Source organism: Panicum hallii, chromosome 7 (assembly GCF_002211085.1).
Source record: "Panicum hallii strain FIL2 chromosome 7, PHallii_v3.1, whole genome shotgun sequence".
Lineage (NCBI taxonomy): Eukaryota > Viridiplantae > Streptophyta > Magnoliopsida > Poales > Poaceae > Panicum > Panicum hallii.
In genome coordinates, this window is record NC_038048.1 from 41,466,349 (window position 1) to 41,492,379 (window position 26,031).

At 48.5% G+C, this 26,031-nt stretch overlaps 5 protein-coding genes across 7 annotated transcripts; 3 read left to right on the forward strand and 2 right to left on the reverse strand.

Moving 5' to 3' along the window:
- The first annotated feature begins 1,402 nt into the window (after window positions 1-1,402).
- On the forward strand, window positions 1,403-9,234 carry LOC112900805. Its single transcript, XM_025969602.1, has 3 exons — window positions 1,403-2,083; window positions 2,177-2,279; window positions 8,971-9,234. The coding sequence occupies exons 1-3, from the start codon at window positions 1,437-1,439 to the stop codon at window positions 9,232-9,234; spliced, it is 1,014 nt and encodes a 337-aa protein (XP_025825387.1). The 5' UTR covers window positions 1,403-1,436.
- Window positions 9,235-11,103: 1,869 nt separating this feature from the next.
- LOC112899284 (acyl-coenzyme A thioesterase 8) lies at window positions 11,104-17,256 on the forward strand. 3 transcript variants are annotated; one of them, XR_003230025.1, is made up of 17 exons: window positions 11,104-11,337; window positions 11,419-11,511; window positions 11,976-12,043; window positions 12,731-12,812; window positions 12,944-12,990; window positions 13,125-13,247; window positions 13,682-13,759; window positions 14,400-14,487; window positions 14,776-14,888; window positions 15,477-15,539; window positions 15,616-15,671; window positions 15,955-16,047; window positions 16,293-16,349; window positions 16,430-16,497; window positions 16,624-16,672; window positions 16,766-16,834; window positions 16,928-16,982. XR_003230025.1 is itself a non-coding variant. In XM_025967693.1 (17 exons), exons 1-17 carry the CDS (start codon window positions 11,322-11,324, stop codon window positions 17,003-17,005), a joined length of 1,275 nt encoding a protein of 424 aa, XP_025823478.1. In that variant the 5' UTR covers window positions 11,107-11,321; the 3' UTR covers window positions 17,006-17,256. The 3 variants fall into 3 exon arrangements, 2 of the variants coding, with proteins under 2 accessions (XP_025823477.1, XP_025823478.1); XM_025967693.1 differs by having other exon boundaries at window positions 11,107-11,337; window positions 16,430-16,531; window positions 16,928-17,256; XM_025967692.1 differs by having other exon boundaries at window positions 11,105-11,511; window positions 16,430-16,531; window positions 16,928-17,256.
- Window positions 17,257-17,532: 276 nt separating this feature from the next.
- LOC112899286 lies at window positions 17,533-19,350 on the reverse strand. Its single transcript, XM_025967696.1, has 2 exons — window positions 18,951-19,350; window positions 17,533-18,226 (listed from the first exon to the last, which is right to left on the reverse strand). The coding sequence occupies exons 1-2, from the start codon at window positions 19,207-19,209 to the stop codon at window positions 18,012-18,014; spliced, it is 474 nt and encodes a 157-aa protein (XP_025823481.1). The 5' UTR covers window positions 19,210-19,350; the 3' UTR covers window positions 17,533-18,011.
- A 1,125-nt stretch (window positions 19,351-20,475) lies between these two features.
- Window positions 20,476-21,427, reverse strand: LOC112899287. The gene has a single exon (XM_025967697.1). It carries the CDS (start codon window positions 21,330-21,332, stop codon window positions 20,955-20,957), a length of 378 nt encoding a protein of 125 aa, XP_025823482.1. The 5' UTR covers window positions 21,333-21,427; the 3' UTR covers window positions 20,476-20,954.
- A 1,490-nt stretch (window positions 21,428-22,917) lies between these two features.
- Window positions 22,918-25,266, forward strand: LOC112900806 (subtilisin-like protease SBT1.4). The gene has a single exon (XM_025969603.1). The coding sequence runs from the start codon at window positions 22,918-22,920 to the stop codon at window positions 25,264-25,266; it is 2,349 nt and encodes a 782-aa protein (XP_025825388.1).
- The last annotated feature ends 765 nt before the right edge of the window (window positions 25,267-26,031 follow it).

Consider the following 26,031-nt stretch of genomic DNA (forward strand, 5'->3'; position numbering starts at 1 on the left):
AAGTTGTGGCCGGCTCAATTCTGAGGCAGCACCCGAAGAATCGTCAGTCTTGGTGAGATTAGCACGGGTTTGTGGCCTCACTGCCCGGCAAAGGGTGCCACTCACCTTGGAACATTTCGATGACTTGTCTTGGGACGACAAAAAGAGAATCTTCGAAAACAATATTCAACCCTATGTTGAATATCCGATAGAGTTGCACGATAAGGCTACGAAGCATGCTATGAAGATCATCTCTAAAGCCTGGAGGAGCTACAAGAACAAGTAAAGTGTTGTCACTTACTATTGTCATTTACTAACATTTTTTCATTATCTACTGTCACTTATGCAGATTTATTGTTTTGTTGTGCAGGCTTTTAAAGTGTTGGAAGAAGAAAGAGAACCCTTTTGACAAGTATGCGGACTTGACCAAAGAAGCCTGGGACGAGCTTGTTGAAAAGTGGAATACTCCCGAGTTCCAACAGTCAAGTGAGTATTTTCGGGGTCTCCGAGCGCGGAACGAGCTTGACCACCACCTTGGCTCAGCGGGATATGCTGGAAAGCAACGCAAGTGGGAGCAGGAGGATGAGATGCTGGCAGCGAGGGGCATTGAGAATCCCTATGAATCGTTTGAGGGACGGCTGGCACCATTTATGCGTGCTAGGTCAAAGCTCACGGAGGATGGCAATATCAATTTCTACAGCACGAGCGCTGAGGAAGTTGCTCAAAGGGCTTTGATGGAGAGCAGCCAAGGTTCAAATGAAGGAGTGAGGGAGTTTGATGCGCTCACCAGGGCTTTGGGAACCCGTGAGCAACGGGGCCGTGTCCGTGGTGTTTCCAGTCAGTTGACCTGGAAGGAGGGGTTCCCTGAACACAAAGGCAGATACCGGAAGCGGACTCGAGACTCCTCATCAAAGGTTGACATAGATGAGATCAAAAAGCAGGTGAAGATGGAGATGTTTGGAGAGTTGAAGACCATCTTCGAGTCTCAGGGATTGTCATTCCCTGATATGCCGGGGAGTACGATGAGTGAAGAGAGAAGGGACAGCTTCGCTTGTACTGCAGCGGGTGCTTCTCAGAGTAGAGGGACAGAGAGGGCAATTGTGCCTACATCAGTGGAGCCGGATACGATAGATGGCTTGGCTCGTCCGACCCGATGCAGTCTTCTCGTGCAGCTGGTCGGAGATTCGTCTTTCATGGAGGTCGGGAACGGGCTTGTGTATCCCGGTATGTCCCAGCTTGAAGGTGTCCAGGTCAGTGCATTGGTCTTTGCCTCTCTTTTCTTTTCTCCTATTTCTTTTTGTTTTTTTTTCTTTTGGTATGTACAACTTGCTTGAGATTTAAAGGCTTTGTTGTTGTTGTTGATGTTGTTGCAGGTCAGGGCTGATTGTGCTGTGGTCAAGATTGACTACGTGCATGAGTTTGCTAAGAATATCAAGCTGGAGGTGCCACCAGATGACATGACCACCACTTTGCGGGATGCAGTTGCGAGAAGGGTTCAGTGGCGGAGAGCTGGTATTCATATTGATCCAGCAGATGCAGATTCAGTACCGACCAGTCAACCTCAGCCACAGAGTGCTGCAGTGCCACCGACGTTTTCTGAGCCATGCCCACAGCTGCCGGATACACGGGAATCGTTATCGGAACCGCATCCTCCTGTCCCTACTCAGCCTCAGGTTACCCCCCCTCCACCTGTTCCGACAGAGCCAGCTACCGCTCCCAAGAAGCCAAGCAAGGCTAATCCTGTGAGGAAGAAGCAGAGTAGGCCGATGGCGACGAAGCGGGAGATCTCAGAGGGTAAGAAAAAGGTGGAGCGGATAAAACAACCGGTCACAAGGGCTTACACTTCTGAGAATCCAAAGTACAGGGTTGGAAAGGCCTTGCTTAGTGTCTCTGAGCTTCGGGCAGCAGGTCCATATTGTATGGACCTGCACAAGTACTACATGCAAAATGTCAATCAAGCCGAGGAAATCATGGTGTCATACGAAGAGCGGCACTTTCTGCAGCTTGAGGGCAACAGCAACATCTTTATTGTTGCCTGGAGCGATTTGTTCGACCTTTTCAACCTCGACGCTTTGGATCTTTCTCTCATTCGGTGCTTTGCATTGTAAGTCGATTAAGACTTGTTTCCATTTCAATGCATTTGATATACGTTCAACAATTTAAGTCGTTTCTATTTCAATTCATATGGACCGTGTAGGCACATGCAACAAGAGACAAGGCGTCGAACCGGAAAGAAGTGTGGGTACATTGACCCACAGCTGATGACGGTGACATTTATGCTGACAGCTAGAGATAGCTTGGTCAGGTGCGCACATGCAACAATTAAACTTGTTTTCATTTCAACTTGTAGCCACATGTAGTCACTTGTTTCCATTTAACACATGTAACCGCTTGTTTCCATTTCAACTTGGTTAGGTACATGGTGAAGTGCATGCGAGTACATGCTGACAAGGAGCACATTGTGGTGCCGTACAACCCAGGCAACCATTGGGTTACACTCATCATCAATGTCAGGAGCAAGCAAGTCTTCTACCTTGACTCGAGCATTCCATCAGATGAGTCGGGCGCGCCTCAGATACGTGATTATTCTCTAGTCATCTCAATCCTTGACGAGTAAGTTTGTTGTTTGCTTTAGTTTTTTATCATTTGCCCATTTCAGAAGCATTTGTAATATAACATCCGGATGTCTGTGTTTAGGTCTCTTGACAGGCATCTTAGGGACAAAGAAGGATACAAAGAGCAACGTCAAGCTGCGTTTACACATCACACCGCGTGGACGGTAACTACTACAACTAAATCGCTTTACTATTACGATGTTTTCTTGGTTCTAAGTGTCGCAAAATGCTAATTTCTATCTATCTTTGACATGTAGTGCACACGGCAACCCTCGGGTAACTCATGTGGGTTCTATGTTTGCCACAACATGCTTCTAGTTGCAGAGAAACCGGATTTCACGGTAAGAATTATCACGTGTTATAATTAAAAAAAATCTGTCTTCATCTTGTATTCTAACTGCTTGTAATTATATTTCGAAGGACGAAGATGATTATTTCAATCAAACGACGCTTGGTAACGTGAAGGATATCCGAGAGAGGCTAGCGGGATTCCTCATGATGGAGGTGGTCAACACAAAGGGGGAGTTCCATCCACGATAGCACGGCCCGCGACATTGAGCTAGATTGAGAGACTTGCTTTGCATGTACTCTATTGTTCTTATCGATCATTGTTGCTAATTGATTGTACATGTGTTATATAATACCATCTTTCCTTGTGTGTATCGCACTATGTGAATTGTATGGATTCGTGCGATGATTGCGGTGAATTCTGTGAATTGAAATCTTTTGCAGGTATTTGATTGCAGCTGCCAAATCCTGGCTAGTTCCAGGATGCAGCTGGGGAATAAAAAGGCCCCTGTTGGAGGTAGACTAATGCAAGACACGCCTCGCTTGGGGCGCGACTCTCAATAGGCTCCCAGGGCCACCTGTGTGAAGCCAAAGCGAGACGAGCCGTAAATGAGGCGCGTCTCCCATCTGTGACTAATGCGAGACCCGTCTAGCCTAAAGCTCGCCTCGCATTTGGCTCCCAGTGGCGCCTGTGTGAAGCCAAGGCGAGACGCGCTGTAAGTGAGGCGCGTCTCCCATCTGTGACTGATGCGAGACCAGGAGTGCCTGTGTGAAGCCAAGGCGAGACGCGCCGTAAATGAGGCGCGTCTCCCATCTTTGACTAATGCGAGACCCGCCTAGCCTAGAGCTCGTCTCGCATTTTGCTCCCAGGGAAGCCTGTGTGAAGCCAAGGCGAGACGCGCCGTAAGTGAGGCGCGTCTCTAATCTTAGACTAATGCGAGACCCGCCTAGCCTAGAGCTTGTCTTGCATTTGGCTCCCAGGGAAGCCTGTGAGAAGCCAAGGCGAGACGAGCCGTAAGTGAGGCGCGTCTTGCGTTTTGGTAATCTGAGACGCGCGTTAGGCGCGTCTCAGATTACTTTTTTATCTGCGACGCGGTAATGCGGGACGCGACACCTGCGCGTCTAGCATTTTGCCTAGGGCGCGTCTCAGATTAGGGCTTCTGGCGTAGTGGAAGTGTAATTCATGATCAGCTTAGCCGATCGAGCTCGAGGCCGATCGCGTGGATCGCGTGATCGAGCACGGCCGGTTCGGTGTACTGCTACGGAGCAGTAGCGCACAAGGTAGCCTCGATCTTCTTCTCCTCACGCGCGTGCTGCGTCCAGCTTGATGCGAGGTGAGGTGAAAGGCGCAATTAAGCAGCGGGATTGTACGTGTAAGGCGGCTAGCTGTAGCGCGGCGGGAGTCGGGAGATCTGTCGCCGATCACGGGACGGCGACGGCGGTGGGCCGGGCTGCGGCGACAGCTAGGACGCATGCATAGTCCCAGGCCCCTGTCCGCGCAACCATAATCATCTATCGGCGTGCAGCAGCTAGTGTCGCCAACCCTAGCTAACGGGGTAGAGGCAAGCGAAGCAACTCGATCATCTCTTGCATAGCGCTGGATCGGAGTAGCCCTGCTTGTAGGTTGGAGCGCACGAAGTGTCCCACTACTAAAACATAGCGTATATCGATGAGACAAATTATATATCTAGATTACAGTTTGAAACGGAGGAATTAGTATCATATGCATCATCCGTGCGTTGTCATCTACGGTAGTATAGACTACTGTCTAGTAGTAGCCTAGTAGGGCAGCACCGGCGTGAGGCTAGCGGTCGACAAACCAGAGACGTGGGCGTGACATCATGCCTGCAGATAAATTATTCGGATCGAGCACGCACTGCACTCAATTTTTTTCTTCACCGGCTCGAGATCCTTCATTCTGATCGCTGCAACGTAGGGTCATGGCTGCTTCACGAGTCCGTTTGGGGCTTCATTTTCTAGCCATTGCTGTTGTTGCGACGACGACGTTGTTAAGCTCATTGGCCAGACACAGATGGGAGACGAAGATCAGAGGTGCCCGTCAAAAGCTTCAACTCTATCGGTCGCCAGCGCTGACGTGACGCCCCCGATGAGCACACCAGCAGCTACAGTAGCCGCGCGGACGCCGTGCCCTGCGCTAGCCGTAGTGCCGTACCAGGCGTCGTTCCCCGCTGCAGCTAGCTAGCCGGCCGGGTACACACCGTACACGTCCCTAGTTTTGCATTACTTGACGGGCCATCCATCAACGACGCACGCCAGGATTAGGAAAAGAAGAAAGCCAAATCATGAAGCCTTGGCGTGTTCCACGGCGGGTAGCTGCGAGAGACAGTCTGACAGCGGACAAAAGCAAGCCAGCCAGACGCCGCCGACGGCCGCACGGCGGCTCGCTCTTGCTCTTGATTCGCGAGCGCGTCCCCGTCGACCAACAGGACAAAAAATGGCCTGTCACCGCCGGTCATATCGGCCGGTCGCCGCCGCTGGAGCGGCGAACTAGCCCCGCTGCGCCGTCGACAGAAGCACACGTTTCACGGGCGTGGTAGTTACGGCCACCGGCTATCAGCGAGCGCACGGCGGCGATGCATCCGCATGACGGCATCCGATCCGATGGCGGCAGGCCTGACCCCTTCCAAAACGTGCCCATGCTGTGGCGCAAAGCTCGTTGTTTCGTGCTAGCTCCAACTGGATAACTGACAGACAAGCGGCCCTGGTTCGTGTAGATCGACGCGTAAGCGAGAAGGAACATGGTCGCTGCAGGGAGCTCGCAGGGACTTTTGACTTCCTGTCCGGTCGGCGTGCACTTCGGTAACATGTCGTCACTGCATGCGTTTGGTTTGTGGGTCTTTGGTTCATGACGTGCATCGACGGTCGACGCGACGGGACTGTATATCTGAAACAACAGCATCTCTGCACATCTCCAGTTTTCCACGGTCTCACAGGATAGCCAGACGAGCGGGGATGGCATGGCATCGGCATCATCCGCATCGATTCCACAACAGTGCAGCAAAATGTCCGAACCCATGTCGTGGGTTCCTGCGAATCACACCGAGGCATCACCAATCCACGTCGCGCTGTTGCGGCGAAGAGACCCAGCAGCCCCTCGCTCCTCCCTTGGTTCTCCCGGACCCGGAGAGCGAGTGAATCCCCGTGAATACCGGCAACTCGTCCACGGATCGCCATGCCCGGTGGTTCCTATGCTCAGAAACAGCTGGGACTGTGTGTTTTCCGTAGTAGCATTTTATTTTCTTGTCTGAACATCACCTTTCAGTTGCTACATATGCATTGTACAGGTTGATCGACATTAGTTTCTTTGTTTTTCCTACTAGTGCATCTGATGGTGCAAAAAAGCAATTATAAAAAGAAAACTCACTACTTGTCTGAAGAACTTTAAGGCGTCGTTCGGTTTTCTCGGAACGGGCCGTTTTCGGGGCCGTTCCGGATGGAACGGAGCAGCCTGTATTGAAAACCGGAGTGTTCTGGCCAGGATCGAAACCTGACCTGGCCGCTGCCGAACAAGCCTAATAGGGATTCTTTTTCCGTGCGCATAATCAGGAACTAAAACTCGCCGAGGCTTCAGAGTTTACTGGCCATCTAAGGTGAGCATGATGTCCGGATGCAAATCAGTATGGACTACGGAGTTCCCTGCCCAGCGCCGAACTTGAACTTCACGCCCCAAGACTCCAAGGACCTGTTCAGAATCACAGAATGCAGAAGAGAATCTGGGTGAACTGTCAGTGCACTTCGATATCAATATTCAACAGCACTCCTATAGAACGGCAGGAGGGGCATGTTCCTCTGCCTGTCGACTATCCACAGGAGGTGCGTTTGCTTTCTGGTTCAATCGACAGTTTTTTCCACATCTTCCCCTGCGCACGCGTCAGTCATTTTTGAAAAGACGCTTCAGTCCTCATCCCCTTTGGTGTTCATCTGCAGTTACCATAGGTGTCAAGATTGAATGCAGACTGCTGCGCGGTGACCATGAGGGTGCTACTTGACGAGGAAGCTGGACGAACAACAGTGCTGCAAATTGCGCAAGCATGTGCTGTGCATGACTTCCTTTTTCTTTTCTGCAAGCATGTGTGCGAGGATGAAGTAGCTGGCTACCATGCTTTCGGTTTTGAGTGCATTCGGATCTTTTTCTTGGCTAAGGCTTATGAGCGGCACCCTGCAAAGGAAAAAGTCTTTTTTACTTCTCTAAACTTTGGAACGAATTCATATTTCCTCTCTCGACAATAAAACTATATGTCTGGACTTCTCAAATTTGCGCTACCGGACGTATGGCTGGTTTCTCTTAATGTTTTTTCTTTATATTTATTTTGGTTGAATCTTTAAAAAATTATAGTAATTCAAAAAAATTATAAAATGGAAAATCTAATTTCGTTGGACTCCACATGAGCAGGACTATGCAGTGAATGTATTATATGATATAATTTAGTAAAAAATTTTGTTGTACTTTGAGATATATATACTTTTCTGTAATTAAAATTAATTCATAGGTACAGTTTTCGTGGTCCAATTATGGTGAAGTTTTTATGGTGGGCTAATTATTACGTTCTTGAGCTGTAGTGAATATTTCATGCTCATTGAATCATATATGCTTGAGCAATTATGGTGGGCTAATTATTGTGTTCTTGAGTTGTAGTAAATATTTCATGCTCATTGGATCTTATATATTTGAGCAAGATCCAATGAGCATGAAATATTTACTATAGCTCAAGAACACAATAATTAGCCTAACATAAAAACTTCACCATAATTTGACCACGAAAACTGTAGCTATGAATTAATTACAGGAAAGTATATATATCTAAAAGTATAATAAATTTTTTTACTAAATTATATCATATCATATGTTCACTGCATAGACCTACTCATGTGAAGTCCAACAAAATTAAAATTTATATTTTATGATTTTTTGTGAATTACTATAATTTTTCAAAGATTCAACCAAAATAAATATAAAGAAAAAAGAAAAACTATTAAGAGAAACCAGCAAGAGAGGTCATACGTCCAGTATCACGAGTCTGAGGGGTCCAGACAGACGGTTTTATTATTTAGAGAGGAAAGACGAATAGGAAGGTACAACACCAACTTTTGTGTCCCTCCAAGGAGAACATTGGGCCGAGCCCAGAAACTGCACAAGGCCTGCTACATCAATGCTTTTTTGGGGTGCTAGCGAACACTTAAATCTCAGGACTCGCTGATGGTACGCCAACAGTGATGAAAGTGGGTATAGTGTTTTATGGATCAACTAACCGTATGTTCGTTTCCTCCTCTCTAAAGTTTAGACCCGTCACATCAAAGAGAATCTTACTATTTAGAAGTATTAAATAAAATCTGTTTAAAAAACTTTTTGCACAGATGGGTGCTAATTCGCGAGACAAATTTAATGAGCCTAATTAATTTATAATTTGCCACAGTGACGTACAGTAATCATCCGCTAATCATGGACTAATATACCTCATTAGATTCGTCTCGCGAATTAGCCCTGGGGTTCTACAATTAGTTTTGTAATTAGATTTTATTTAATACTTCTAAATGACAAGATTCTCTTTGATGTGACACCTCTAAACTTTAGATCCTAAGAAACGAACACACCCTAAATAATTATGATAGTATGCTATCCTAGTTCATTTCACCTCATAAATTAATCATGCACAATATCATTCTAATTTATTTTATCAAATTTAACTTCATCCCTATCTACGAGACAAGGTTCTGCTGGACAAACTAGAGGCATGTTTTATATTTAGTACAGTTGGGCAAAGCCCATACAGATTTCGGAAGATTTCTGGTCTTTGGACAGATCCAATTTTCTACGGTCTCGACAGATGCCAATTTTCTACGGTCTCAATGGTGAACCAAAATTTGAAGCAAGCAACTTGATGTTTGAATGAAGCACTGCAGCAACACATGCAACTACTGTAGCAAATAAGGCTGAGATCGAAGGAACATTTTTCTTTTAGTGCAGAGATTGAAGAACATTCTTCATCAAACAGAAATCAAGAAGTAGATTCAACCATGTCTCTACTTAGCTAACCACGCACATCGGCATTGCTATCATCTCCTGTAGAATACCCGCAAAAAAAAATCATCTCCTGTAGAAGAAACGCTTGACGTGGAAGCTGAGACGCAGGACGCCCCCGTCGAAGGTGCACTTGAACGGTTGAACCCACCCTTCCGCGAGCGCTCCCACTCCCTGTTCACGATCCTGAACGCGACGTCCTCGTACGGCCGCCCCGCGTGGAACCTGACGATGCAGGTCCCGCCGCTCCCGCCGCCGTCCTCCTCGACGGCGCACGGCGGAGGTTTTGCGCCGGCGGCGAGTTCGGGGTAGTGGAGCACGAACGTGTAGCCGCGGACGACCTTGGGCGGAGCGGAGGGTGGTCGTGGTCGTAGTGCACGCGGTTGTAATTGTTCCACTCGTACCCCGTCCGCACCCGCGCGACGTACTTGGGCTTCCTCCACTCCGTCCCCGCCGGCGGCGTCCGTGTCGCCGGCAATGCGACGGCGCGGTGCGGCTCCTACACTTCCTCGTCGGCGTCTACGATGCGGTCTTCGCGTTCGGGTTTCGCGTCCGTCTTGCAATCGTCATACGAGGGCGGCGCGTCGTCGCCGCTGGAGTAGATCTGCGCCAGGAACTTCTTGGCCTTCTCAACCCGGATGAGCCTTATCACCTCCTGCAACTGGTCGCCGATCTTGGACTCGCCGCCGGTCATCCGCACGGCGATGGTCTGCTGCATTACTTCAAGCTCTTCAAGATCCTTGCCCTCGACGACGGTCATCACGTCGGCCGCGACCTCCGAGTGCAAGTAACCCCCGCCGCGTCCGTCAGCCCCGGCGGCCTTCAAGATCTTGGCATCGCAGAGCACCTTGGAGGCCTCCCAGAAGGGCCCGTCGCCGTGTCGAGATCGGCCTGCGTCCTAATCTCCTAGGCGAGCTCCTCCAGCTCCTGGGCCGACGCGCCACGAGCATGTCGATGCGCCTGGGGCGCCCCTCCGCGAACCGTATCCCCGCCCTGCGCCTGCTCTGCTCGAGGAGGTACGCGGCCTCCTCCACCGCTCTGGCGAGCGACGCGGCTGGAGCCACCGTCGGCGGCGGGGACGCGCGCCGCGCCGCGGCGGACGCCTTGACCCCGTCGGCCTCCTTCCGGCGGGCGAGGCAGCGGCGCCGCTCCGACCGGACCGAGACGATGCCCGGGAGGACGCCGCGGGACAGGTCGCGGTCCAGCTTCTCGCGCCAGACGAACGCAGGGCCCCGCGCCGCCAGCTTCTCCGCGACCGCGGCGGCGCGGCGGCGGACGGCCTTGGACAGCGCCCTCGACGGCGGCGTGGCCTCGCGCGCGATCGCGGGGGAGGCGGCGCGCGATCGAATCGAGTTCGAAGGGCGGACGGGGTCAGAGAAAGCGTTACGCTTATGCAGCAGCGGCCGGCCGCTTAACCGACTCGGACGGCGCGGTGCGAGGCGGTTTGCCGCGCCGAACCGACTTGGCGGGGGGCAGAGAAACTGGTCCGGCACCGGTACGGGTCGATCAGCGTGGCGGGTGTGTATGCGTCACGCACTCACGCTACACAATAAGAAAGTAATACGTACCCGATACCAACGTGGTTGTTGGCAGGTTGCTTGCTCTGTTGAGTAAACACACACCCACACACACTCCATCATCAGGCCAGAAAGAGAAAAACCTGACAGGCTGCCTTACGCTTCGAAAAGGAAAGGATGACCATAAAAACGTGCTTTCTGTGGATCCTAGGCAGTTTGTACACGCCGTCGAGCGTTTCGGATCGAGCTCCCATGAACCCGAGATCAGACACCAACTGCCATCCCTGCAGATGAAAAAAAAAAACGAAAACAGTGCGGTGATCAACAGGAGATCAAGGCCTCAAAATGGGCGGCACATGATACTTGATACACGGCTACGCGCTGACCAGACTCCGGTTTATTTATGCGCGTGGGGCCGCGATCCAACTGTACTAGCACTTGGCTCCACGCGAGGGTGGTCCTTCACTCTGTCACGTGCAATCAGAACATAACTTTACCTCAGAAATCCCACTGACAACACGGTCCATTTCCATCCCGGCCCCACTAGTCATCGACGCGGAGCCGCGGACTCAGGACCCCAGGTCTCCAACAACCCCGAGCCTGACACGCAGGGCCCACACCTCGCCATCGCATCCGCATCCGCATCGCGCAAACCACCACGCGCACAAATTGGAGTCTCTCCTCGTCACTCCTCCCGTCTCGTCTTCGTCTCCGCCTTCCCCACGAGTCGCAGGCGCGCGGCCAACCAATCTCCGGTCTCGCCTCGCCGCGCTTTTAAATCCGGAGATTTTTTTTTCGTCCGCGTCCGCATCCGCCCCTCGACCGCAGCCGCCTTCGCTGCTCCGGTGCCCTCCCGCCACCCGCCGCCTAGTGCCGCCGGCGATGGATCGTGAAGAAGGTAAAGCAGCGCCGGCGCAGAGCCCGCCGAATTTGGGAGCGATTCTGGCTAACCTGGGGCCTGGTTGCCATTGGTGTGCAGTGACCGAGTTCCTCGGGCAGGTGCCCCTCCTGCAGTGCCTCCCGGGCTCCTCCATCCGCAGGATCGCCGAGGCCGTCCAGGTCAAGCGCTACGGTACGTACCTTGCGTGGCCGCGACCGCGACCGCGAGCGGTGCTGGTTGTTGGCCTGCTGCCCTGCTGGATTGATTGATAGTTGGGACGTTATATTTTTCAAGGTGAATTGACAGCGGATTTTGTTTCCGTTGGGGTTACTCTGTTTGTGCTCTCGAATTGCGTACCTAATATTCTGCACAGCTCACAACGTATTTGCAAATGTTTAATGTTGGGTCTAGTAAATTACAGCCAAATTCAAGTTTCAGAAACAAGCAAATGCGAACCTCTGCGAGAAACAGGATAATGGTTTTTTAGTCACGTGCTAACCAGTAGTCCACAGTGACCTGATTATGTTTATAACTGTGTTGACCCTTGGTGCCTGTCCAATCTATGCCCCATTCTAGGAGGTTCTACTGTTAAGATTTTGTAGACAGTAAATTTGGTGTGGCTTCAAGGTGAGTTATGTTTGGTTTCTGCCTTGCAGAACCTGGTGACTATGTCGCCCGTGAAGGTGAACCTGTGGATGGCCTTTACATCATATTGGACGGTCAGGTAAAAATTTATGCAAATCATTGCTTTTGTTGGTTCTATGAATACACGCACAATCTAGATGGTGTATAAACTGTTGATCAGTAAGCTAAAGAGTTATATGCCCTAGATGTTTCCGGTAATACTTATGCGATTCATGGTCGCCGTCCATTTTCAGCGTTGATGCTTCGTTGAATCTGCACTTTAAATGTTCATAGAAATACTTTTGTGCTTCATTATTGCCAATCATCTTCAGCATTGATGATTATTTGATTATCATGTAGTATCAGGGAAAAGGCCCCTACAAGGGGACATCGAATCAGTAGCTTTGTAATCAATTCAAATATGTGGATCATATCATTTTGACCTGGCTTTTCTTTCTAAGTTAATTCCGAGTAGACTGTAGAAGAACTATCACTTGTCAATGTTTTATAACATGATAATTTCTAGTGTTGTTTGGTGCAAGACTCACACACACTGAGTTCCATCATTTCTGTAGTTTTATTTCCTTCCCTAACTGTATTAAACTATCATGTTGCTGTTTTCATGCCTTTCAATCAGTTATTTTGCTTCCATATTTGTTATATCCAAGGAAGTATGCTGGAATTACATCTACATTTGCTATTTACCATAATGGGAGAGGGGGAAGAGATTGACACTATTATTGGTGGATTACTTTTTGATACTTGAATGAAATTCTCTGTCTTGAAGGCTGAAGTTTCTGCATCTGTGAACGCAGAAGAAGCAAACCGCCCAGACTATGTGTTAAATAAGTATGACTACTTTGGTTATGGTAAGATCTTTCCTATTATGATCATTTTATTTTAATAATCTAGTTCAAATGCATTATGTATGAAAAAGATATAAAGTAGTTATGTTGTACATATGTTATTTCGTTCTTTAATTGTTTGCATTATTTTGTAGGAACAAATAGTTCCGATCATCAAGTTAATGTTGTAGCACTATCAAAGGTGATTATTTCTAACATTTCCACTTTTGGTTTGTCATTCTTTTTGCTGTAGGATTCCTTTTCCAGTGATCCTTGACTGATGGCATTTCCAAATGTGTGTAACAATACCTAGCTTATTGTTTTCATCTATTGCAGCTGACCTGCTTCATATTGCCCAATCAATATGGATATTTGTTACAACCAAAAACAATTTGGAATGCGGAGGAGACACCTGAACATTCTTTGCTGGAACAAATTTTGCATTTAGAACCACTAGAGGTAAGTGTAAGGCAGTGTCTATGATGTTTTTGTTCTGTTATTATGGCTGTATAGCTTGATCACTGTACTTGAATTATTACTTGCATATCTTATGGCCTAAAATATATGTACTATCAGATGCAAAACCTCAATTTTTTTAGTTTTCTTTCACTCATTTACCAACTCCTACATGCACCAAAAGGATTTAAGACAGAGAGTGGAATCACAGTTTTCCCATTTGAAGGCTAACCAAGTTTTGAAATCATCACGTGCTTTGATCTGCATTGCCTGAAAGAAACAAATAGGAGAGGAGATTCTTTTACAGATTGGCATGATTGCATTTCCTCATTTACAAGTTAAAAGGACGAACATGATAAATATAATGTCAATGTGTCATTGTATTTTGCAGCGAAGTCCTTTGTTTTGCTTACCACAATTATTATCCCTTTTTTTAGGTTGATATCTTCCGTGGGTTTACTTTACCAGAAGCTCCAACTTTTAGGCAAGTTTTTGGAGGACAATTGATTGGACAGGCACTTTTTCTAACACCCTCTCTTACTTCTGCAATCCAGATTTTGTGAATAAATTTATTTGACCACTTCCTTTCCCTGGTCTGAATTCTTATTCAAACCTTTTACGTTACAGCAGAAATTTGTGAATCATCAAGTCAATAGCAAAAAGTAAACTTCTATAGACATGCTTCCTCTACTTCCCATAAACTTGTCATATGCATGTAAGAACATATCCATGAAACCAATAATTCAGCAACATACAACAGGTGGTATTCTCAGTGTCAACTTTCTTCCAGGCATTTCATTCTGCCTTATTTCGCTAGTCTTGTTTTTATCATACAACTTTCTTGCATGATTTATTCACTTGATAGACATCTCAGTTATTAAATATGTTCCTAAGCACCTCTGGGCGACAATAGACTATACAAGTTTTACTGCTTATAGATGTCTTTTGAATACCTGTAGCTATTAGTTTGGATTCAGAATAAGTCCCTTTCGAATTCAATTATGCAGCTCCCTTGCTGCTGACCCTTGGTATTCTTTTGGACAGATGTCTTTCTGTCTCCTACTGTTAACTCTATGATTCATTTTAGTGAAAGCTGGGAATCCTTGTAAAAGGTTTTAAGCATGTCTTGAGCTTGCATAGTTTGATCCCATGCAGGCACTAGCAGCTGCATCCAAGACTGTTGATTGTCTAAAAATGGTGCATAGTTTGCATGCAATTTTTCTTGTTGCTGGAGACAATAACTGTAAGGCTCTCAAAACCTATGTGATCTTTTGCCATCTGGCCGACTAAATGTAATCTGAGAACCACTAATATATCATTTCATAAAGACTTATAAGCAGAAGCTTCTACTTTTGGCTCATCTGGAGCTTCAATTTATTATTTTATTTATGATCAATTGAATAACAGTCAGTATATTTAACTCTTGCATCTCTCCATAAGTGGAAGTAAGCTTGACATCAGGTGCACTCTCATTTAATCCAACAAAAATGTTTGATGCTCATGGCTGTCTTTGATTTGCCCTGTGTTGTAGTGCCAATAATATATCAAGTTCATCGGGCGCGTGATGGATCCAGCTTTGCAACCAGAAAAGTGGAAGCAAAACAGAAAGGCCTAGTTATATTCACTTTGATTGCTTCTTTCCAGGTGATTATTCTTCTGGCTCTTATCTTTTGTAAATGATAATATAGGAACTTAATTGGGCAGATTAAGTAACTACAACTTGATACCAGTGATAATCATTATTTGACAATCTTTTGCACTTGACTAAGAATCTGCTAGCTGCCGTATGAAGGTTAACCTTGTACTTTCCAAAACACAGCATCACATCACTTTGCTTATTTTAATTATAAGTACTGTCAGTCCGAACTGTTATCAGATTTAACTTAAGATGTAACTGAAAGGAACATATGAACAGTTGGAAAGAAAATGGCTCCTTGTAGCACTTGCACACTTTACTAAAATTTATGTTCTTTAAACCCGTAACTGGTATATCCTCGGCAGATGCGAATCAAAATCAACCTTATCTCAGTAGCTACCAAACAATATCGTTCTTAGTCTCGAATTTGATTAGTACATTTATTTTGATCCATAGGTAATTTTTTTTTTGTGTTGCAACTGCAAGAAGTTATACTGCTAGTTTGAGATTTTTGAATAGCAAAGTCCAACCTTATGAAATCTTTCAGTGAGAAGTTGGTCTATCTGTTTAATTGATTTTGGCCAACCTCATTGCAGAAGGAAGAAGTAGGTTTTGAGCATCAGGCTGCAATCATGCCTGATGTTCCTCCTCCAGAACAGGCAAGGATTTCTCTCTTTTCTTCTATTTGGTATATGTGCAAGAAAGAACAGACAACTAATAAGCAATCAGATGCAGCTCCTTAATCTGGAGGAGATACGAGAAAGACGGCTTACTGACCCGCGCTTCCCAACGTAATTTTTCTGGTTTCCTATCAAATTCTTTTGATAGTTTTCTAATAAACATTGCTCTCAGGTTATTCACCATTTTAGTCATCAAAACCATAGCCTTCAGGATTGACTTCCTTTGTGCCGTTGAAAATGTATGATTGTTGATAACCATCATGTTTCTAGTAGATCTACCTTTCTGTCAATACACATTTATAATATCAAATATTCTTTCTAAGCGAGTTTCAGTATTTTTCATCTATTTATCAGTTCATGCATGGCAGATTTTTTATCGTTTAGTCATCTGCAGGCAATATAGGAACTCGGCAGCTAAAAAGAAGTTCACACCTTGGCCCATAGAAATGAGATTCTGTGAAGATTCAGCATCTCAACATAAACCAAGGTATCTACACACCGTCTTTCTCCCTCAATGCAGCCCATTCATTATTTCAGTTTGCGTTTTATTTTATCTTGGCCTGATTTAGGCAGTCTTTGGCCTCAAATATCTACATGGACCTTATTTATTCTGAAATTCAGTATATAGATCCCAGTTTCCGCCACAAACAAGATTTTCCCTATTCTTTCAGTATAGATCCTTTTATTAGTAGAAATAGTTATGATTTAGTATTGCCTCTGATTCTTTTTCAGCTTAAACTACTGGTTTAGAGCTCGAGGAAAGCTTTCAGATGATCAAGCTCTACATAGGTTTGTAATTTGATAACCGTACACCATCTCTCATCATTTATATACTTGCGCATAATGAATGTTATTATGCAATATTGCAGATGTGTTGTAGCATATGCTTCGGATCTACTTTTTTCTGGTGTCAGCCTGAATTCTCACCGGGAGAAGGGTTTGAAGACATACTCACTCAGTCTCGATCACTCGTGCGTTTTCTGTACTATTCACTGTAGTGATTCTGATAATCACTTGAGCAACTTTTTGTTTGTTCACACTGCTGCCGTTCCCTGGTCTGCAGGATCTGGTTTCACAAGCCTGTGAAGGCTGACGACTGGTTGCTGTACGTGGTAAGAAATTGTCCATCTCTTCATCTGATACAGATAACAAAGTAAAATGTCCATGTGAGATACTGAGGTTCATGTTGCTTCCCATGCGAATAGATCGAGAGCCCATCTGCGCATGGTGGCCGGGGTTTCGTCACTGGACGCATGTTCAACAGGCAAGGAGAGGTATGCACTCATTGTTTCAGAGCTCTGGACTGTTGCTTCTGCACACATTTTTGGACCCAAATAATTTATAATGTTCTCTTCTCGAATGCTCAGCTTGTCATGTCGCTGACCCAAGAGGCGCTGATTAGGAGGGAGAAGACACGAGGACCAAAACCAAGGCCAAAGCTTTGAAAGGTGTCGAAGAGTCTATAGTAGGCTCCTCTCTTTCAATTTGGTTTAGATACTTACGAATTCATAGCACGAAATCAGGCAGTATATAAGGAAAAAGAGATACCAATTGTCATGAACTGGATATATCTGTAACTTCAAGTGTGGACAAGCTTAGTTGAATATGGATGAGGGTTGGGAAAATAAAGTCACCTTGCATCTCTTCAGTTGTAACTCACTTCGATAGCAGTGGCATTATTCGGCTTCAGCTTCCAGATTTGGTGTTTGCACCTTTCCATAGTCTAATGTGTGGTTACATCTTAAGTTCTGATATGAAGGGAAGGAGCTTTGGTTGTGCCAGTCGCAGTTGCAAGCAGCATAACAATTGCAAAAACATCTCTTTTTCGGTCCTGAGCTTCTGTCCTCGTAAGTCAAAGCTAAAACAAGGAGTCCATTAATTGTATAGAATTTCAAATCCAAAACTAGCTCTGCCACTAGAATTTCAAATAAAAAATTACTATTCAAGAGCTTTCTCAGTACCAGAATTCAAATCAAGAGATAGGATGTCAGCTTTGTTGGAAATGGATAATAGTCCTCTCCAAAGCCACAATCTGAAGTCAACAAAAACAACTAGGCCTTTTGAAGAGGACATACAATTTGCCTTAAAAAATACTTTACATATAGTACGTCCTGAACAAACACAAATCCGCGACCAGCCTAATTGTGCTTCTCCTTTCACTTTAGCAGCAATTCAATCTTAATGTAGAAAAATTCCGCAAGGTCTTACATCTTACAATATTTCTGCAGTTCTGCTGAATCTTTCTGTTTCAGTTTCAACTTACAAGAAGCTTCCTCTGAATAGTGCTGCTATGATATTTCATGCAACAAAATGGTCAGCGCCAAAACTAGAGAACTTAGATCCAATGCTTTTTGACCAAATAAACCTACAGAACACATTACATCCAACATCTACTTATGGCTGTCCTACCAGTGATCAGTCCCTGACTACATAATGCCAAATCAACAGGTCTCAACCATGATACAAGCGTCTTGTTCGAAAAATAGGATCGATATTCACATGCAAATTCTCCAACTTCTCGCAGCGAGCGACAGATTCGTGCATTTTCTCAAGTACCTTAGGCAAATCTGCAATATTAGCCTCTATCTTGGATTTGAGGATGTTTAATTTTTGAAGTTGCTCTTGATCTTCTTCCGAACTTGGTGTTTCTGAGACTGCTAGAAATTCTGCAATATCCATGTACATTCAGCAATTATTAGGAAAAAATTGTTTAAATATTGCTGTGAAAAATTATTGAGTTTGGCACACTAGTCATGCAAGCTAAGTGAGAAAGGCCACAAAGAGAGGGAAGGAGAGGCAAAAATTCTATCACAATGAACTGCAGTGATGCAAGGGATTATGCTGAAGAAAAACTATGGAAAAGAAACACATATCACATTATGCTATCCCTGAACCCAAATAAGCTGCTAAGCAAATAATACAACATGTACTGACCAAATACACAGCTAAGTTAAAACATAAATTGCAATGTAACAAATCAAAGCCACCAAGCTTGATTGCTTCACTCCTGGGAATCATGTAGCAGTTTGAAAGTAACAGGTTTTACTAGTGTTTTTCTCAAACTAAGAGGCCCACTCACATAGCGAATTGTGGTTACAGCAGATGTAATGCGAAGAAAACTAAATCCTTCCACCTTTTCTCTGGCTCAAAGTCACAGCTTAGGTTGATGAAAAAGCCTCTACTTTCCCCACGACCCCCAAACCTAACCACGTGACACTGGATGGCCTTGTGTATCCACAATTAATCCCCAGAGAATTGGTAATTCCTTCGCGTACGCCCTGAGGAAGAACCTACGGTCTACGGAACACAAATTACATCACCTCGCCACAAGAGGGCGGGCCAGTCCCAAACCCTAGTACGAGAGCGAGGCAGGAAGAGGGGGCGGCGTACCCTGGCGGGCGGGCGGGCGGAGCGCGGCGAGGCGGTCGACGGCGGCGTCGGCGAGGCGAGTGGCGGTGCCGCGGAGGTGCTCGAGGACGCGGCGGTCCAGATCGGCCAGCGACTCCTCAAGCTCCTCGACCTCCCTCCCCAACGCGTGCACCTCAGTCTCCGCCTCGTCCCCCGCGGCTGCGGCGGGGACCGGGGCCTTGCGCTTGCGGTGGTTCGGCGGGGCTCCAGCTTGGCCTGGCGCGTGCGGACCGCCAGCCATGGTGGGTTCGGTGGGAGCGCCGCGCGCGGGGCCGAGGCGAGTGGAGAGGAATCGCAGGGAGGGAGGGGGAAGAAGGCACGGCGCACGGGCCGACGAGGGGAGCGGAACGAATTCAATTTGGGAGCGGACTAGCGGAGGGTGACTGGGTGACGATGCGAGCAGCGAGCAGAGAGGCCCGGTTCAAATTGGGAATGCTGTAGGAGACGTGGGCCCCGCTTGAGTCAGCTCGGCCGTTGGGGTTCTCCGTTCCGTTCTGGCCACTTGAGCGAGCGCTCTCTCTACTCGCAGCAGGTGGATCTTTCCTGAGGGGAGGACATTGCTGGCTCCGATTTCACGCGAGCTGACGTGAATCAAGAGGGTGTCACGACTTAATCGGGCCCGAGTCCGAATATATTGGCCAAGGATATCTTAGTTTTCTTGATCTCCCCCATACAAGCCAAGCCCAAATAGGCCAATTATACAATTCTACGCCATCTTTTTTTTTTAATGGTGAAATGGTCTCTGAACTACTCCTCATGGGTAGCACCCAGCAGGCTAGGACTCCTCTGAGAACAAATTTACAGGGAACCGTAGTTGTCAAAACTCCTTTTAAACTCGAGAGACTTTTGGTATTAATATAGTCCTCCTATTAGTACATATTGACGCAAAGCTTCCAATGCAAAATAAGTTTTTGAGACCCACGATACTAGTAATTAATTCAGTTCAGTAAAACACAAATCCGAGAGAACGACTGGTGTAGATGTATTTTTATTTGTCCTTTTTGGTTTAGAACAAATACGTAGACATAAGTGATGTGCGCAACACAGTGCCGCCGGTCAATTGGTGGCCGGACCACATAAACCACCAGAGAGCTTTTTGTCTGTTTGGTGCCTCCGGCCAGCAAGATATTTTGCTTCCTCAAGGCGTATGTGACGTGCCAGCAGAACCAATCCGGTGCAGCCATGGATTTTTGCAAGAATATTCCAACCTGAAGCTATGCTAGAATTTGTAGCAAACACTCTGCCCCAATAAGTGGGCATATCCCTCTCGATCTGGCTACGTCTGCTTTTGCAAACAGAAGCAGGCACCCAAATCTTAAATTCGCCCTCTAATAATTCGACCAGGACTGGACAAGAAGTAACCCCATGATAGCACCAGTGGCATAACTTTTCAGGCACCATGAGTGGTGGATAAACTAGCTGCACGATAGTTACAGCTGAAGTGTCATCTGAAGACTGCAGCAGCAGCAGCAGCACATTTTTGCACGATGCCAAACTGGAGCTCTGATTTTGGTTTCTTTTGTTGAATATGGATGTGCTCTGAGGGGAAAATATGAACAGAAAGTGAATTCTCTCGACTCCAAGAACGAGTTAGACTTTTCTGAACAACGATTGCTGTGCCGAAGCTTGGATCTCAAGTGGACATAAACACGAGCAAAAGAAAAACTTCAAGAATCCCTGCAACTCTGCAAGAACGCTGCAGAACCAGCAAACCGGCAAGAATGCTGCAGAAACCAGCAGACTGGCAAGAATTTTTATTTTTGTCTCTGATGAGATGAGCTTGATTAAGCTACATCGAATCTACTTGCATCCATCCAAGCGAGCCTGCGAGTCTGCGACATGTATCATGTATGTACTCCTACATTCAACTGATCGAAGACGTGTTGGAGGAGCAGTTACCAGCAGTCTGCCACTCTGCCTAGGCGCACGAGAAGTGGTAAAAGCTCCGATCCGTATGCACGGCGGCAAGAGCGGACCCGGTCGGCGTCAAGCTGCGGCGACGTCCCGATCCGCGCCCACGGTCAGCCTCGGCGAGCCGGCGGCGTGCCGCGCGGGCGCGAACCTAGCGCTGAAGTCCGGCTCCCGCTCCTCGAGGCAGCCGTCGTCGAAGTTCTGCGCGTAGCTGAGCGGGTCGTAGTTGAGGCTGCCGGCGCCGAGGATGGAGGAGCGGCCGAGCCGGCGCCTGCGCCGCGCCAGGCTGAGGTGGTGCCACAGCCTGCGCCACAGCGCGGCGACGCCGAAGCGGCCCCAGCAGGAGGCCATCGCGCCGCGCGCCCGGTGGCTGTACGGGTCCGCGTCCTCCTCCCCGTCCTCGCCGCACTCCTCCATCGCCGGCAGCCTCCCCGGCGAGCCAAGTGCCCACATCGGAGCAGCTCCTCCCTCCCCCTCTGCACGGCGGGGAGAGCGAGCGCCGAGCGTGCAACTAGCTTGGCAAAGCGATGATGTGTGCGTAGCTGGTTGATTGGTTAGTCACTTGGTTGGTCTCGGCAGATGAGGCGGATAGGAGAGCGCGGGGGGAGGCGGGGGCCGTGGGATGCGAGGCGGACGGCGGAGATGGGAGGGGCCAGCCGGCGCCGTGCGTGGGTCGTGATGAGGTGTCCCCGGCCTCGTCGGCACATTCCGTCGTGCCAGCGGGATCTCGGCTGACGTGGGGCTCGCCCGGTCCCACAGCGGGGGCACGTCTTTTCAGATCCGGAGTGCAAGCAAAGAGTGTTGATTGCTTGCTGGCGTCTGCAGTTCTGCGCATGGGGTTGGTTTGGGTTTCGAGTACTGGAATACAATTTGAATATTCAAAAAAATACTGGAATATAGTTTGAATATTTTAGGAGTAGTAGTCCCATAGAAATTGCCGATCGCTCCTTAAACTAGTAAAAGTTAGCCGTTTGGTATGATCTGAGGCTCTGAGCATTGCAGATTGCATTGCTTTGAGCTTTGGTAGGTTAGATGCGGAAGATCCTCGTTTGGAGGCGGGACAAATGTGACATACTGGTCCCATTTGGTTGCCAAAATTTGGTATCATGTGGCCCGTACAAATTTGAACAGGTTGAGAGTAGTTCGTTGTCGGGTACTAGGATCACAGATCTAATTAAGTCATTATGACATGTTCTGTGCTAGAATGCTTAAGAGCATCTCCAACATCCCTCGTACTTTATATATTTTCTCTCTCCATTATCAATGATACTTTTTATAGTTTTGACAGTCAATGCTACAGCAGATTACTCAATGGATAAAATGGAGGGAGGGATAATCCTGTATTTGAGCAAGAGGGATGTGTATTTTGACGACCACCAAATTTTTTTTATATTGGCGATGGCATTGGTAATTTACTGAAGCACCTCCTATTACTAAAAACTAATTTTTTTAATATTGAAGAGAGATGAATAGTCCGTTGGAGATGCTACGTACATCCCAACTGTTCTTATTTAAGAAATCCATCCGGAAATTAGACATTCCAAACGTGCACTCAGTTTCGGGTTGACTTTAATTTTGAAATCCACAACCCACACTATTTAAATGATGATTTCTCTGTTTTTTCTTGCATAAGTTTTTTATGCGTATAGTTCTTCCACAACCCGGAAATTCACATGCATATAGATTGCATCCTGTATCCATCCATATTTTTTATATAGCTTTTCATGTACCAATTTGGGTAATCCGAGGGGCTAGCTTTGGTGAGTCGCCTACTACTGTCCTGTTCCATGCATGGAACACAAAGAGTAGGCGCAGATCTCTCACCTCCTTCATTTCCTCCACAAGGAAGCCTCGAACGGGAGCCTAGATGAACTTGTGTGGTCAGGACCAAGCTTTTGCATCCATTCCCCTATTTTAAGCCACCTCACCATTTGACCTCAGAACGCTTAGCCATTTTCAGACCACAAGAAGAAAAACCTCCCCTACGCATGTAGCGTCACCTCGTGCCACCGTCCCTCATTTCATTTCGCCGTTCCCCATGGACAATCCAATCCACAAAAGGTGCACTACGCTACGGGGTCTCGTCATCCTCGTCGCCGCGGCCGCCGTCCTCCTCCTATCTCCGGCGGCGGTCACCCCGGTCGCCAGCCACAATGACCACGGCGTGCACAACAACTACCTCGTCCTCGTGCGCAGCGCGTACGAGTACGACAAGAAGGTGCACCAGAACGTGTCGAGCTGGCACGCGTCGCTCCTGGCGTCGGTGTGCGACTCCGCCAAGGAGACGCTGGCGGCGGACCCGTCCGCCATGACCCGGCTCATCTACTCCTACCGCAACGTCGTGAACGGGTTCGCGGCCCGCATGACGCCGGAGGAGCTGGAGAAGATGTCCAAGATGGACTGGTTCGACCGCTCCCTCCCCGAGCAGACGTACCACCTCCTGACCACGCACACGCCGGAGATGCTCGGGCTCACGGGCGACCCCCACCGCGGCGGCCTGTGGAACACCAGCAACATGGGCGAGGGCGTCATCATCGGGATCCTCGACGACGGCATCTACGGGGGCCACCCTTCGTTCGACGGGGCCGGGATGAAGCCGCCGCCGGCCAAGTGGAAGGGCCGCTGCGATTTCAACAAGACGATCTGCAACAACAAGCTCATCGGCGCGCGCTCCTACTTCGAATCGGCCAAGTGGAAGTGGAAGGGCCTCCAAGACCCGGTGCTACCGATCAGCGAGGGGCAGCACGGCACGCACACGTCCAGCACGGCGGCCGGCGCCTTCGTGCCCAACGCCAGCGTCTTCGGCAACGGGCTCGGCACGGCCGCCGGCATGGCCCCCCGCGCGCACATCGCCTTCTACCAGGTGTGCTACGAGCAGAAGGGCTGCGACCGGGACGACATCCTGGCGGCGGTGGACGACGCCATCGAGGACGGCGTCGACATCCTCTCGCTCTCGCTCGGCCACGAGGATGCCATTGACTTCTCAGATGATCCCGTCTCGCTCGGCGGGTACACGGCCATCCTTAACGGCGTGTTCATCTGCGCGGCGGCGGGCAACACCGGGCCGAGCCCCGCAACCCTCGTAAACGAGGCGCCGTGGCTGCTCACCGTGGGGGCGAGCACCAGCGACAGGAGATTCGTGGCCTCCGTGAAGCTTGGCGACAAGGTTGAGGTTGACGGCCAGTCGCTCAACGACCCCAACACCACCATGGGCGATCCGCGCCCGTTGGTGCACGACGCGGATGGCATGTGCGCCAACGAGAACGTTTTGATGGCGCAAAACATCACCGGGAAGATCATCATCTGCGACGCCGGGGGCGTCGTCAGCACCGAGAAGGCCAAGATGGCAAAGCGCGCCGGCGCGTCCGGGATGATCGTCGTCATCCCGGAGGTGTTCGGCCCGGTGGTCATCCCGAGGGCGCACGCCATCCCGACGGTGCAGGTCGCCTACGCGGAGGGGCAGAAGATCAAGGAGTTCATGCAGACCTCGCGGGACGCGACGGCGACGTTCGTCTTCAAAGGGTCAATGTTCAAGACCCCGCAGTCGCCGATGGTGGCACCCTTCTCCTCGCGGGGCCCCAACAGGCGAAGCCGTGGGATCCTGAAGCCCGACCTCATCGGCCCCGGGGTGAACATCCTCGCCGGCGTCCCCTCGATCGAGGACGTGGAGCTGGCGCCCGATGCGGTGGTGCCCAGGTTCGACATCAAGTCCGGCACGTCCATGGCGGCGCCGCACCTGAGCGGGATCGCCGCGCTGATCAAGCACGCGCACCCGACCTGGTCGCCCGCGGCCATCAAGTCGGCGCTGATGACGACGGCGGAGCCCACCGACAACCTCCGGAAGCCGATCGCGGACGTGGACGGCAAGCCGGCGACCTTCCTCGCCATCGGCGCCGGCCACGTGAACCCGCAGAAGGCCATAGACCCGGGGCTCGTGTACAACATGACGGCCGTGGGCTACGTGCCGTACCTGTGCGGGCTCAACTACACGGACCAGAAGGTGAGCACGATCATCTACCCGGAGCCGCCGGTATCGTGCGCCAACCTGTCGAGGCTGGAGCAGGACGACCTCAACTACCCGTCCATCACCGCCATCCTCGACCAGCCGCCGTTCACCGCGACGGCCAACCGCTCCGTGACGAACGTCGGCGCCGCCAGCTCGACTTACGTCGTGGAGGTGGAGGTGCCGGCATCGGTGAAGGTGGAGGTGAACCCGACGAAGCTGACGTTCAAGGCGGTGGACGAGGTCCTCAACTACTCGGTCACCATCACGTCGGCGGACGACCGGGCGCCGGCCAGCCCGGTCGAGGGGCAGCTCAAGTGGGTCTGCGGCAAGTACGTCGTGCGCAGCCCGCTGCTCGTCGTCGCCGGGGCACGTCAAGCCTAACTATCGGTAGCAGCTCGCGAGTGGTAACGATTAACTAAATTAGTTGGCCATATATATGAGCTTAGCGTTTGATTGAGATCGATGTGATGCGCTTCGTTCGCTTTTGATTTGGTAGGTTTAATTACTAATTAGACATGCAGAGCAAATCCTACCCTTGTGGAAAATGAGACTGAGAGATAATTTTCTTTCTCTATATTTGTTTATTAAAATTAAAAGCTTATTCTGAAGTGTGAATTATCGTGGCCACTGATTTTGTAATTACAGGGAAAATTATGTGTTATTGTCACCCCCTCACCTTTACCCTGATACTCCCTCTGTTTTTATTTACATATCGTATTAGATTTGTTCTCAGTCAAACTTAGCCTTACTCAAAAAATTTATTTTATTGGATCACCATTAAGTATACGTTGATAGTGCATATGTTGGATAATATAATTGTTGCTATATTTTTCTATAGATTTGATCAAATTTAGCTAATTTTAACTTAACACAAACCTAATACAAATTTGTTTCATTGGATCCATCATTAAGTATTGATAGTTTATATATTAGATAGTATAGTTGTTGCTATATTTTTTTATAGATTTGGTTAAAATTGGCTAACTTTGAATTAGGACAAAATACGTAAATAAAAGCGGAGGGAGTATATTATCTGACAAACCAAAGTGGCAAAGTGGAACTTCATTAGGCCCGTGGGCTAGGCCCGAGTTCTGTTGAATAAGCCACCAGATTGGCTTATTGGGCCACAATGACGTATGTTTTTTC